Raw genomic sequence first — 13,419 nt, 5'->3', positions numbered from 1 at the left:
CTACAATCCAGGTCATAGAATTGGGGTTGGTTTGGGGACAGGGGAGAACCCTAAAACTAGATGTAGTCATTTGTCCCCTTACAATTGCAGGGCTTCCAAAATGGACCTCCTGGAATGTGTGGGTGAGGACACTGCTCAGGAGAACAGCACTTGAGAGACACTGGCAGCATTCAGCTTCCTGCATGACTACTACACATTTACCTCTCAAGCCCATGGCACAGCCTACACTCTGCTGGCAATTGTGGGGAGAAAGAACTCAGAAAGCCAGGCATAGGGGTGTATGCCTGGAATTCCAGTGGCTTGGGAGGCTGAGGCAGGAGGATCCCAAGTTCAAAGCCAGCCTCAGCAACTTAGTGAGGCCCTAAGCAACTCAGGGAGACCCTGTCTCTATATTTATAGAAAAGGGCTGGAATGTGGTTCAGTGGGTAAGTGCTCCTGAGCTCAATACCCGGTACCAAGGGAAAAAAAGAAGAATAAAAATGAAAGGGCCCAGAAAACACAGCCAGCAGGTGAGCTCTTAATCTCCTGGGTACAGAAGACTGTGCCATCAGGAGCCATCGATGCAGGCACAGCCAGAGCACCACAGGAGAAATCCAAGACACTGCCTCCCAGCAATTAAGAGAAACCCAGGTAGATCAACACATGGCCATGTTTGCACTCTTCGTGATAATCTTTTCTGCTCATGCTTTAGCCAATATCCCTGAGGGATGATCAATTAATTGCCTCCACCTCCTGTGATGCCTCTGTTTGACTCTCAGGCCCTGCTGTTCCTGGCCACTGTGCAGAGAGCAGGGCCCCACTCACCTGCTCGTCTCTGTGCTGTACTGGCCCTTGCCCACTTGATTCACTGCACACACCCTGAACTGATAGGTGCGGGCTGGAGTCAAGCCACCCACGGTGATTCCTGTCATCTCAGGGCCAACGTTTGACAGATGCACTTTCCATGGAGAGTCTAAAAGAATGAGCAAAACAGATTCACACCCACGTGAGTACATGTCTGAATGACAAGCAAATGCAAATATGTTCTCACAAATTATCTCATTTGCTTTCCAAGATAGCACTAGGAGAGGGGGGCTGTTATCCCCATTCGACAGACATGGAAACCAAGGCTCAGTCATGCAGCTAGCAACTAGTGAGCCTGGCATGAAACTCAGATTTATCAGCCCAGATCTAGTGTGCTTCCCATTACTCTGGGCTGTTGTCAATAAGTAAAGGCATCCTTTGTTCAACCTGCACATGGTGGTTTAGGAGAAACCAAAATATTCCTGGGTTCAAGATGTAATGAGAAAAAGTTCTCTGTGGGCTCACGTGGTTAGACAGAGTGCAGATTCATCTCCCAGAAAAGGAAGTTGCACTTGTCACTGAATGATAAATAAAAACTATATTCATTAACATTTTAATAAAAGAGGAAATGAGCATGATAAAGACAGATGGGCTGTGCGTTTTGCAACCCATCTGCAGCATGGCAGCCCATTACGCCACACCCTGAGTGGCTCTGGCTGGAGAGACATCAGAATTCAGAGCTAGTCTGGAGCCTCTTTCCAATCAGCTTTCTGGCAGGTGTGGAAGAGCGACTGTCAGCCAATTGGGCTCCCGCCTGCAAGAAGGTTCTGCAGGATCCCATGCCTGCATGAGTTTTTGCAGAGTTTAAGCATGCTTCTTGCTCGATCGTTTTGTAGAGTGATGCCCTGGAATGACCTGACAATGACTTTGAATATCCACCATCAGCTCCCATTCTGAGCCACTGTGATGCCTGGATGGCATTTTCAAGTTATCAGCAAGGTAAATTATGAGCTGGGACATTCCTCTGGAAATTAAACTGTCTTTCTCCTTCTTCCAAAGTGGTGCTAAGTTCCCTTTCACCCATATGGGTCAAAAAGACATGACTCCACTATGGTGCTGCGCTCTGCTCAGATTGCAGACAACACTTGCTGTGTGTAAACTCCAACCCCCCGCCCCCCCAAAAAAAATCACATTGGCTCCTTCAGAAACCTTAAGACTGACCATGCAGATTCACAATGTATACGTGGAGCTCATGGGAAGGACACCTGGCATTTTAGTTCCTTAGAGGTCACCAAGAGGTGGCCTCAAAATGAAAATGAAAGTCCCAAAGGCCACGTGAAGGTGTCTCACTAATTCAGAACCTGTAGCTGGGATTCCTCAGCACCAAGTTAAGCTGCTCTGAGGTGCAATGCCAGTTGGACGACAAAGATTGAATCTTTTTAATTATTTCAAATAAAGCTGCTTCCAAAAATGGCTTTCTGGGAATGCAGTCTCCACCACCAGCTGGGCAATTCTGTACTCTTGGCTCTTGATTTCCAGTGACACGGTAATTGGCGGTTGATGAGGATCCCCTTCTCTTTATGTTTCCTTTAAAAACCTGATGTGTGCACCCACATTAACTATGGAAAAGCCCACTCCACTGCTCTTTTTGCTCAGGGAGTCTGAGAGCCTCTGTCAGCATCAAATACCTCATGGTGACCTGGTTTCTAGATGGCTTCCCTACAAAAGGCAGCCACTTGTCAAGGTGAGAGGTGAGAGGGGCTTCCCTGAAACCCGTGCAGCTGGCAGGGGTGGGGCCTCCACGGAAGGAGTTTTTGTTCTAAAGAACTGGCACATGGGGGAAAAGCATGGAGACCATGGTCAGCCAGAGCTCTTCACTTAGACTTTGATTTTATGTGAACTTCTGTAGAAATGGGGGACAAATCAAAACTGCAACAACCTACCACGCCATGCCCTCCAGGATGGCTATTATCAAACAAATAAACAAACAGAAAATAACAGCATCAGTGAGAACTTGTACACTGTTGGTGGGAATGTAAAATAGTATAGTGATTCCTTGAAAAAATTAGAAACTGCGTTCCCATCTTACCCAGTGGTCCCACTTCTGGGTATATACCTCAAAGAACTGCAACAGGATATTAAAGAGGTATTTGGAACCCATGTTCACAGTAGCACAAGAGGTGAAAAGCACCCAACTATCCATCAAGGGATGAATGGATGAACACGGAATGTGGTCTAGCCTACAGTGGAATATTACTCAGCTTTAAAAAAGAAGGGAATTCTGACATATGCTACAACATAGATGGACCCTAAGGACATTATGCTGGGTCAAATAAGTCATAAAAAGAGGAATACAGTGTGATTCCATGGATATGAGGTACCTCCAGTACTCAATCCATAGAGACAGACAGTAGAAGGGGCTGTGGGAGGGAGAACAGGGAGTTATTGTTTATGGGTGCAGAGTTTCACTTCTGCAACTTGAAAAGAGTTCTGGAAATGGCTGTTGGTGATGAGCACACAATACTGTGAATGTACTGAACACTACTGAACTGTACTCTTAAAAATGGTGTGATGGTAAATTCTATTATGGGTACTTTACCACAACTAAAATAAAAAACAGGTGAGAAAATAAAGTAACATGAAATCCCAAGGTCGCCTGAGTATGAAATGAGACAGTGAACACTGGGACACCATGCAGGAGGCCTGGCCCAGGGACACTTGTGCAGGACTGTGTCTGCTCCTGCCTCCTGTCTCCCCCGGGAGATCAGGAGAGCATAGTCAGGTCATTTCCTTCCTCACTGAGAGGGTGGCCTTCACTGTCCCTGTCCTTCCCAGGTGCCTGCTCTTCTCAAGGGGGCAGGTCTGCACAGCCTCTCTCTGAGTTCTGCAAGCCCCTGGTCTCTGACCCAAGAGGAGCCGACTGAGGCCACCAGCCCTGGGCTCTCCCTCTGCTCACATCTCTGTAGACATTCTCTAGACCTCCTCCTGGACTGGTCCTATTGGGAGTGCTGTCTGCTTCCTGCAGGAGGCTCTCTTCCACCAGCCCTTCCTTCCTTCTGATCCCGCGGTGTCCGTCAGTGGACGGCTCACATGCTCAGTCAGACACAGGGAGCAACAGCTGTTTCACAGAGGGACACAGGCAAGGACACCTGTGGTAATCAGTTGGCTGAAGTGACTCTTCAGAACAAGGTGGGGTGGGGGCGGAGAGGACCTGGGGATGCTGCCTGTCCTGGTCTGTATCAGGTCATGCCCAACAAAAATCACCCTGAGGCTGGTCCCTGGAGTGGCCCGAGTGGGAGGCAGTGCCTTGAGGGGAGTGGGGTTGTCAGAGAGATTAATTCTCTTACAGGAGTGAGTTCTCAGTCTTGTAGGATTGAAATGGTTACCTCAAGTGTAGGTCATTACAGAGTGAGTTGGCACCTCACCTTGGTCTCTCTGCATGGACCGGCTTTCCATTTTATAATTTTTAAAAAATTTTTTATTTGTAGATGGACATAATATCTTTATTTTTATGTGGTGCTGGGGACCAAACCCAGGGCCTCACGCACGCAAGGCAAGTGCTCCGACACTGAGCTACAACCCCAGCCCACGGCTTCACATTTTAATTCTCTGTCATGTTGTGACACAGCTGGGGGCCCTCCTCAGAGGTTGGCACTACACAGTTTGGACTTTCCAGATACCACAATCATAAACCAAACAAACCTCTTTTGTTTATACATTACCAGCCTCAGGTATTCTGCTATAGCAACACACAACTACACTAAGATGCCCTCAGTGTCATCCTTCCAAACCTCTGCCCTGTTCAACCCTTGGCCATTTCTTCACCCAGAGTGTAAACAGCTCTTGAAAGTCCATAACATGAGTCACCGGGTCTGCTGCCCAGTTTGATTTGACAACAGGGCCTATTAATCTCCTCTGTCTCTGGCTTGGCTCAGTCCTCCAGTTACATCTATAGAATTCTTTATTTATTCTTTTTCCTCCCCACTAGAAGATAAAAGATCTGGCAGGAAGAGAGATTAGACTGAAAACTAATACAAATGAACCCTATCCATCTCATGGGCGTTCTGATTTGTACCAAAAAAAAAAAAAAAAAAAGTGGTTTGGGAAGGATTTGTCTGTTCACAAGCTTTGCAATTGCAAGCTTGCTGAGAACTGTTAAAATTTAAATAGCAAGTCTGTTCCCGACAATCAACAGGAAGACTCCTTTTAAAAGGCTCTTCCAGCCAGTTCTCACAGAGACTCCAACACGAGGCTTGTCTTAGGGGATGGAATGCAGCAGCAGAATCTTTTGATGAGTGAACCATCCCATAAAAGTTGCAATGCCTCTTTCCTCCCCTTCAGGGATTCCTCTCTGATCCACAGGGCTGGGGGATTTCAGACTCCCCCAGTCAGGCTGCAGAACAACCCCTGCCACAAAGGGCACTGTGCATATCCCTCTTGGGTGCAGGGCTCAGGGCCCACAAGAACTTAATCACTCCCTGCTATCTCGGCTGGCTCAAAAACTGATGGTTTTCAATCTTTGGAAATGTACTAGAAGCTTTTTCCGATACAAAGAACATTACCATTTTCTCAATTAATGGTACCTCAGGAAGGAAAATGTTTTTTGAAGAAAATTTTCTCTTAATTGCCAAAAGGCAATTAAATCCCTGTCACTATTAGTGTGGATATTTGCATGGCTATGTTCAGTCTGAGGGTGCCTCCCCACCTGCAGCCCCTGGACCCTATTGTGTGAGAGATTTCATTGCATCTTTTGTAGTCAAGAAAACCAAGACTCGGGCTGGGGATGTGGCTCAAGCGGTAACGCGCTCGTCTGGCATGCGTGCGGCCCAGGTTCGATCCTCAGCACCACATACAAACAAAGATGTTGTGTCCGCCGAAAACTAAATATATATATATATATATATATATATATATATATATATATATATATATATATATATATGAAATATACTAAGCTTTAAAAAAAAAAGAAAGAAAGAAAACCAAGACTCATAGAAACCTTAAATTACTTCTTCCAAATTCTGCAGGTGGTCAGTACCTAGACAAATGGCTGAACCCTAATAATTCGAGAAGTAGAGCAGCTGGGCCTCATGTCCCTGCAATGGAAGGCCACGGCTGCACCTGAAGCATTCACATATGTGTATCACACAGTAACGCACTTTATAAGAAACAAAGCCAGCAACACCTGACGCACACAGAAGCACACACGTGCTAACACCCTCTACAAGAAAACAAACAAAACCAAGAATGTGAATGTCTCCAGGAAATAAAGAAGATGCAAGGATCAATTCAACTATGACCCAAATCCAGGATGTGGGACACTTTCAGGACAAATGTCATGGCTCCTGCCCAGGTAAGGGAGGAGAGGTGGAGAAGGCTGGAGGCTTTGGTTGATTCCAAGACATTAAGAGTGAAACAACAACAATGTATGAACCTGGTTTGGAATCTTATTTGAGCCAATTGAGTGACAAACAAACAAACAAACCTCTTTTAGAAAAGGGAAAATATAGACTATTAGGTGACACAAAGTTTACTAATCAATTCCACTGGTGTGATGCCCCCTTTCTCCTTTCTTTTTAAAAGATGTTTACTGAGTCACTGAGGGATGAAGTGGCATAATTTCTGGAATTTTCTTTAAAATACTCTAGCAAAAAAAAAGGCAGGAAATATATGAAACGTGCTAAAATGTTAACAGTTGTTGAAGTTGAAGTCATACTTCTGTGTCTATTTAGTACAGTTTTAAAGAAAAGGTTTTTGGAAATAGACTGTTCTGTCACAACATTGCGAGTCCTGAGCATTGATTATCATCTTTAATTGTCTATTTGGTAAATAAAAAATGGGACTTGGTTAATGTGTACCTTGTGTTTTTACATGAAAGAGAATGAATATTCCTGCATTAAAACAAGGCCACTTCCCTCAGGTCCCAGAGTTAAGTGGAAGAATTAAGGGGCAAAATTCTTCTTATAATTCCCACTTCATTTCTATTTTGCTACCACTGTCTGATGTTCTGTCTCCTGAAATATAAATATTGGGTGGTAAGAATAAGTTCTCCTCACCAGATGGGCTCCTGGGACCTATGCTATTCCCTGCTCACTCCCCAGCAGCTGGAAGAATGTCTGACACCTAGTAGAGGTTCAACACCGGTCATGTTCTCAGCACTGATGATGGCTTTTGTGTGTGTGTGCCACAATCAGACTGCACAGTAGCCTTGAGATAGTCGTGTCCATCCTCATAGGAGAGGAAGCATGGGCTCCCCACCTGCTATTGATGCACCTTGGTAGAAACCCTCCATACACTGGCCAGATCTGCCTCGTGTCTATTTATTGCCTCAGATTGAAAGCTAGGGAGTTCAGGGCTTGGTCAGAGATGCTCCCGTGGCTCCAACAGAGTTACTGAGGCAGGAGGCCTCATGCTAATCAGAGGCCCCCTGCCAGTGCACCAGGCTGTCTCTCTACACTGAATATAAGGACACTACATTTATTAAGATGATATTGCATACTCAGGACAGGTGTTGCTGAGAGTCTAACTCTAGGCGCAAATTAAGCTAAATGTTCCAACATTTCATGAAGGTTTATCAGGCATAAATGGCAATAAGTCAGGTTGAGAGTGTGCACCCTGGAGGAATGTGATGAGGATGGGACTCTACCCCTGTCCTCAAACCATTCTAACCACAAGAGAAACATCAGGTAAATCCCAATGGAGGGAGCAGTGTTCTTCCACAAAGCCTTGGGCCAGTCCTCTCAACTGTCAAGGTCATCATAAACAAGGAAAGCAGGAGGATGTGTCCTGCCAGGAGAAGCCTGAGAAGACATGATGACCAAGTGTCCTGTAGGATCTGGAAGGGATCCTAGGCTAGAAAATTGACAACAAGGAGAAAGGGAGGACCTCCAGGGCTGCGTTAACAGCAGTGAAATGATGGGTTTGATAGAAACCTGCCACACTGATGCAAGATGCTTGGTGTAAGGGAAACTGGATGCACAGGGACTCTATCTTTGAAATAATTCTGTAAACCCAAAACTCTTTAAAAGTTCAATAAGAAAAAAAAAAAAAAAGAAGGCCTACCAGTGAACCAGTTGGTCTAGAGCTAGGCAGGAGAGGATCAAGTTATGAAGCTTTGAGTACAATCTGAACTGGAAGATTCTGAGTGCTTTGCAAGAGAGAACAGAGATGTGTGTGTGTGTGTGTGTGTGTGTGTGTGTGTGTGTGTGTGGTGTGTGTGGTGGTGGTGTGTGTGTGTGGAGGGGTGTATACGATGCTCAGAGAACACACTTATGAGCATTTGAATCCACATGTGTATGCCCAGGGACACAGCAGCTGGAGGCTGAGAGACACCCAGGAGTCAGGGCTAAAGTTACTGTGCTTGCTCTTGTGCAGGAGCTCTGGAGGACGGGGCTCTCAGATGTGGCTCAAGTTCAGCCTCAGTGTCTGTAGGAGCAAAGGGTGGGGACCTCCATGAGCTACACACAGCAGTCTCCAGGCCCCCTCCTGGCAAGAGGCTCACACTGGCTCCAAAGCAGTGTGAACAGAGGGGCCCTGAACTCTTGAACTTTTGCCCTTCATTTGCTTTGGCCCTTCTTCGGGCCCCAGTAGAGGTCCTTTCAAGGCTGTGTTATTTTTCTAATGAAGAGTTCCAAAATTATATAAGCTATAGAAAGACTGGTTACCCCTGAGAACCTGTTGATCTTCCCGACCATATTTTTTTTATCATAAAAGTAATACAGAATGGTAAATCTTACCATTTTATATAACACATAAAGTTATTATGTGTGTATATTATATATATACTTGTATGTATGTATATGTCTGTATATATGTGTACATTACCTGTACCACAAAACAGTAAAACAAGTTCATTAATGAAAATCAGAAAATAGAGTCTCAGAAGACATGGAATGAAACTAGCACAAGCACACACCGCAGCTGCTTCTATAAAGCATTCTTGTGGTTGTTCAAGGACTTTGACTAATTACCTTTAAGCTTTTCAGAGGTTCCACACCACGTTTAATGTTTACCCCAAAGAGCTGTCAAGGGTAGTCTGGTGGATGAACAGGCCTTGCTCCTCCACATTAAAGAGCCTATTTCCTGTCACATGAAAAGGAATGCACACAGAACCCCCAGCTAAGGAAGCTGCTCTCAGTCTGATCATAGCTTGGCTGAGCATTTAAAGCAAAGCACAAAGAATAGCCCCTGCCATAGAGATTAAATGAGATCTTTCTTCAAGACTCTGGTTTAAGGCTATTACAGGAAGGAAAGAAACGTGATTTTTAGTGGCACTGTGGAATTCTAGTTTGAGCTGGAAAATATGACATGTAGAATGGGCTGTCTCTTGCAAGAGCACTGTGAGGGTCCCCACATGGAGTGACACTATAAAGCATCTAGACATACATGAAATGCTAGAACACAAACATGATTTTGAAAGAGAGTTGGGCCACAGAACTGCTCATGGCAACCCTGGGAAATGAGACTGAGGCTACAGGAAGCCCAGGCCATACTTAGCTGAGGATGCCCAAGAAAAAGGAACTTAGGCTAGATGGGGGCTTCATGGACAGGGAGGGGGAGTGGGAAGCAGATGGGTATTTTCCACCCAAAATAAGACCCTGAAAGTAGACAGCTGAAATGCAGTTTGATGTCCTTTGCTTTGAGAAGGCCTCTCTCCTATATATGCCTCAAGAAAATCTACATGGTTCAGTTAAAATGTACCAAGTCTGCCTTAAATGTTAAGAATTAAGAACTAAGATATTTAGGTAGTCAAACCTGCAGTCAAGGGATGTAGCCAAAGTGACTAGGAACAGGCTTTTCGCTATTCTTATCTGAGGGACTGTAGCCTCCAGAGATGTAGGTCAAGACCCCAAAGGTGGCCACCAAAGGCTTGGGCTTGATCCATGAGGAGACACAGGCCCCTGGCCAGGGTGAGGGCTTATGTGCAGGAGAAGCAGTTCCCTTCAGAGAATTGGAAAGGAGACTGGACAATCCAGAAGCTCAAGGGAGTTCAGCCTGGGTTAGTGCTGGTGAACCCCTACAGCGGGGTGGTGGTGGTCTAACCATGGCTAGCAGACTATGTGTGGAGCAGGTGGCTATGTCTGGATAGAAGCTGGCTCAGACTTAGGGACCACAGTCCTAGCCACTCTGAATTCTATACCTAGCTGTCACAACAGGCATTCTCATTTAGGAAGTACTATCTAACTTCAGGACAGGCTTGAGCAGAGCAGTCCAGGAGATGAGATGAGGGACCAATCGAGGACATGGGGTCCGCATTGGGCCTCCACCCCCTCCTCATCTTGCCTGAGAGCAGGGAGCTAATTGCAGAGTGAACCTGGAAGCCCACCCGAGTCCTGCTCTGGGACCATATCACCACAATGGCATTCCTTCATGAACACCTGTGACAAGCCCTGTCTCCCAGGCTGCATTTTAAATGGGAGTAAATGCTATTAATGTGAGGCTCCATATGCAAAAGCCCAAAGGAAAATGAGCTAAAACATAAAATACTCTCTAACAACTCTGAGGCTATTAGAAAAATACCTATGTGAGATAGATTTCAAAGACATCATTGAAAAGCACAGAGAACAAAGTCTCTGCCGCTTTGGCAAGCAAAACAGCACAAAGCCCATCAGCTTTTAAGTACATAATAGCAAACGTGGATCAAGATGTTTAACATATTGTGCGGTGACAGTTGGGAATGGCTTTCATACCAGAGCAAATGAGCTCATGGCGCACAGTGTGCAAGACAGCGACGGGTCTATACATGAAAAGACACATGTGGCATTAGAAGAAAGGATTGAGCCACATAGCTTAGAAATTCTCTTTGTGAAGAAAGAGATCTCTCCCCCAAAGATGCCGGGGATGGGATCAGGAGAGGCATTGAGTCTCAGAAAATGTTCTCCTGAAGCCAGTCTTAACTTAGTAGCTGGCAGAACCATGCCAAAATGGGTGGGTGCAGAGGAGACCACAGTGGGTGCTAGAATGTTCCTGCTTCTCAGGACCAGGACTGGGGTTCCCAGCTGTCTTTGGCCTCCTCCTTTCAGAGAAAGGCAATCAGCCATTTAGGAATGACTGGCTGTCTGGCATGTCCCTTGCCAAGTGCCCCCTAAGCTCAGCCTTGAGATTTACACAGTTTTCTTTATTCCTATTTCCAGGTGAATCTTGCTAAAAACTAATTTTCACATACATTCCCCTGCTTATGGGTTATATGGCTCTCTGTTGTGTAAGATTGTGGCCTGGCATTCTCTGAGCTCTTGGTATTCCTTGCAGGTCTCTATTTCATCATGGAAGGGTATACACTAGGCTGCAGGCAACAGTTCCTTGTGGTAGAGGCAGATAAGAAACTCTTCCTTTATACATCTGGTAACACTTGTTTAGCTGCAATCAGCATGTATTACTTTGTACTTTAAAATATATTATTACATGGAATTTTTTTAAAGCAATTAATTTCAGCCATGCCTTAAGCTTTTCCTGCCCCTAAGAACCTTCTGTTTCTACAAATTCATGTGCCTGGGAATGTCCTGGATACCCATCATGCTATACAGCAACATCCAAGCCTCTGCAGTCTTGGATCTCTCCTGTGAGCATGGCATGCACCCAAATCCTACCCACTCCCATATTTAGCTCAAGGCCTTCTTCCAAGGATAGCCTCCTTGACCTTTCTGGCCCTCAGTGACTGACCCTCCTTGAGGAGCCCTGTCCCATTGCAAATCTTTGTGTACCAAATTAGGCCATCTCTTGTGTTCTTGGATCTGTTATTTAATTTTGGGAGTGTTCTTCTCCTCCCTAATTGACTTTATGCTCTGTCCAGGCATCTTCCTGTGTTTAATACTGTCAGACAGAGGTGACTACATAATTTGCAGATTTACTGAAGCTTCTGAGGTTCATATTGCAAAATGATGGGGAGGAAAAAAATAGATAGCTCCAGGGCTTTCCTGGAAGAATGTTTATGTAATACCCCTCTCTCTCTCTCTCTCTTTCTTCCTCCCTCTCCCCCCCCTCTCTCTCTATCTGTGTGTGTGTGTGTGTGTGTGTGTGTGTGTGTGAAGGACTTAAAGGTCTTCTAAAATGAAAGCGTACACAACATTGGATGGCAACATGAAAATAAATAAAAATAATACAAAATCATAAAGGAGAAGTCAAAGATGTTATAAGCACCCCATTCCTTTGGTGCTTCAGTTAGGTTTCAGTTAAGCTTTGGGCTTTGTGACAACCAAGGCAAAAAGAAACATGTTGGATGGTGGAGTGTCTAAGGCGAGCCCTTCTTTTCTCTAGAAGAACAAGATTCTCTCAGCAGAAGAGAAATCTGTCCTTCAAAGCTATACCTGAGTGACAGGAAGTGACAAAGGATGTGGGAAACTTCTTCCCATTTCACTTTATTTCTTTTGTATTATTATTTATTTTGCAGTGCTGGGAATTGAATGCAGGGCCTCCTACTTGCTGGCCAGGTACTCTACCACTGAGCTACATTTCTAGTCCCCGTTTGACATTCTTCTCCCCAATTTACAGAAGACAGTGTTTCTTTCTGAGTTAAGGAAAAACACATTAATTTCAGGTCTGAGGCCTGGGAGCCTTGAACCATGGATGGAGACAGAGTTCCTCAAAGCATCAACTTGTCTTGTGGGGCAGGGAGGGCCTGGGGAGCTCATGTTGCAGTTGGGGTCCTGAAGAATAGTCACATATAAATTCTCCTGAGTGAATTATGGGGTACTTTCAAGTTCAATACCAAGTTATTTTAAGAATAATTTGCTTAGAAGTAAGAAATTTCCCTATACAATTTTTAAAATCCTAAGAATAAGGAATGAAAGAATGTGTTATGTGCTGGACAAATCACACTTTTGAATCAATATCATATTTGCTTATAAAACGAAATTCAAAAGTAGGCAAAACTACCCCATGATGACAAAAGTGAGAAAAGTACTTGCTTCTGAAGGAGGAAAAGTACTGGAAAGGAACACAGGAACATTCTGGAAGGTTAAAAAGGACATATCTGGCTCGAGGTGTGGACTATATGGGTATATATATTTCTCAAGATTCACTTAAGATCTCTGCATTTTTTCTCTATGCAAAGTGTACCTCAATAAATAACAAAAAAATCAATATTATACAAAACAATAAAATCCTACCAGCAATTCCACTGACATCAGGGAAAAAAACAAGACATATTACCATACTAATTATAATTTAAAATTATTCTCACAATCCAGTAAGATATGGAAAACAAAAAGGAAACAATAAATTTTTATTATTTAGAGAGGAGGATTGTCTACCTTGAAAACCAAGAGGATCATTAGAAAAATCATTAGAATAATAAAAGAATATGGAAAGTGGCTGAATGGAAAACTAACATCTAAACATCAATAGCTTGCCTATAATCCAATAAGTAGTTAGATGATGAAAGGGGGAAAATCCATTTAAAACAGCTGTGAGACAAAATCTTAGGACAACCGTAACAAAAAATATGGAGCCTGTGGGTCTGAACTTGCAAACTTCCCTAAGCAAAATAAGGAAGAACTGAATAAATGGCATAGATACTATGTTCTGGATGGAAAGAGAGAATTATCTGAAGTAAGTTCCCATAAAACTCATCACAGGCTGAACTCAATTAAAAACCCTAGGGGACTATTTTTAAAACTTAATAAAATAATTCCACTTTTT

At 44.3% G+C, this 13,419-nt stretch overlaps 1 protein-coding gene across 1 annotated transcript in view; it reads right to left on the bottom strand.

Annotated features, from left to right (window-relative positions):
- Sdk1 (sidekick cell adhesion molecule 1) overlaps positions 1–13,419 on the bottom strand; it is an 866,268-nt gene that overhangs the window by 188,444 nt on the left and 664,405 nt on the right. Inside the window, exon 15 of the mRNA XM_076840017.1 lies at positions 805–952. Coding sequence (XP_076696132.1) covers positions 805–952 — 148 coding nt within the window. The remainder of the gene's footprint in view (positions 1–804; positions 953–13,419) is intronic.

The sequence above is a fragment of the Callospermophilus lateralis genome, chromosome 19, assembly GCF_048772815.1.
Source record: "Callospermophilus lateralis isolate mCalLat2 chromosome 19, mCalLat2.hap1, whole genome shotgun sequence".
Classification (NCBI taxonomy): domain Eukaryota; kingdom Metazoa; phylum Chordata; class Mammalia; order Rodentia; family Sciuridae; genus Callospermophilus; species Callospermophilus lateralis.
Note: the sequence above shows the minus strand (reverse complement) of the source record. Positions and strands in the feature narration are given on the sequence as shown.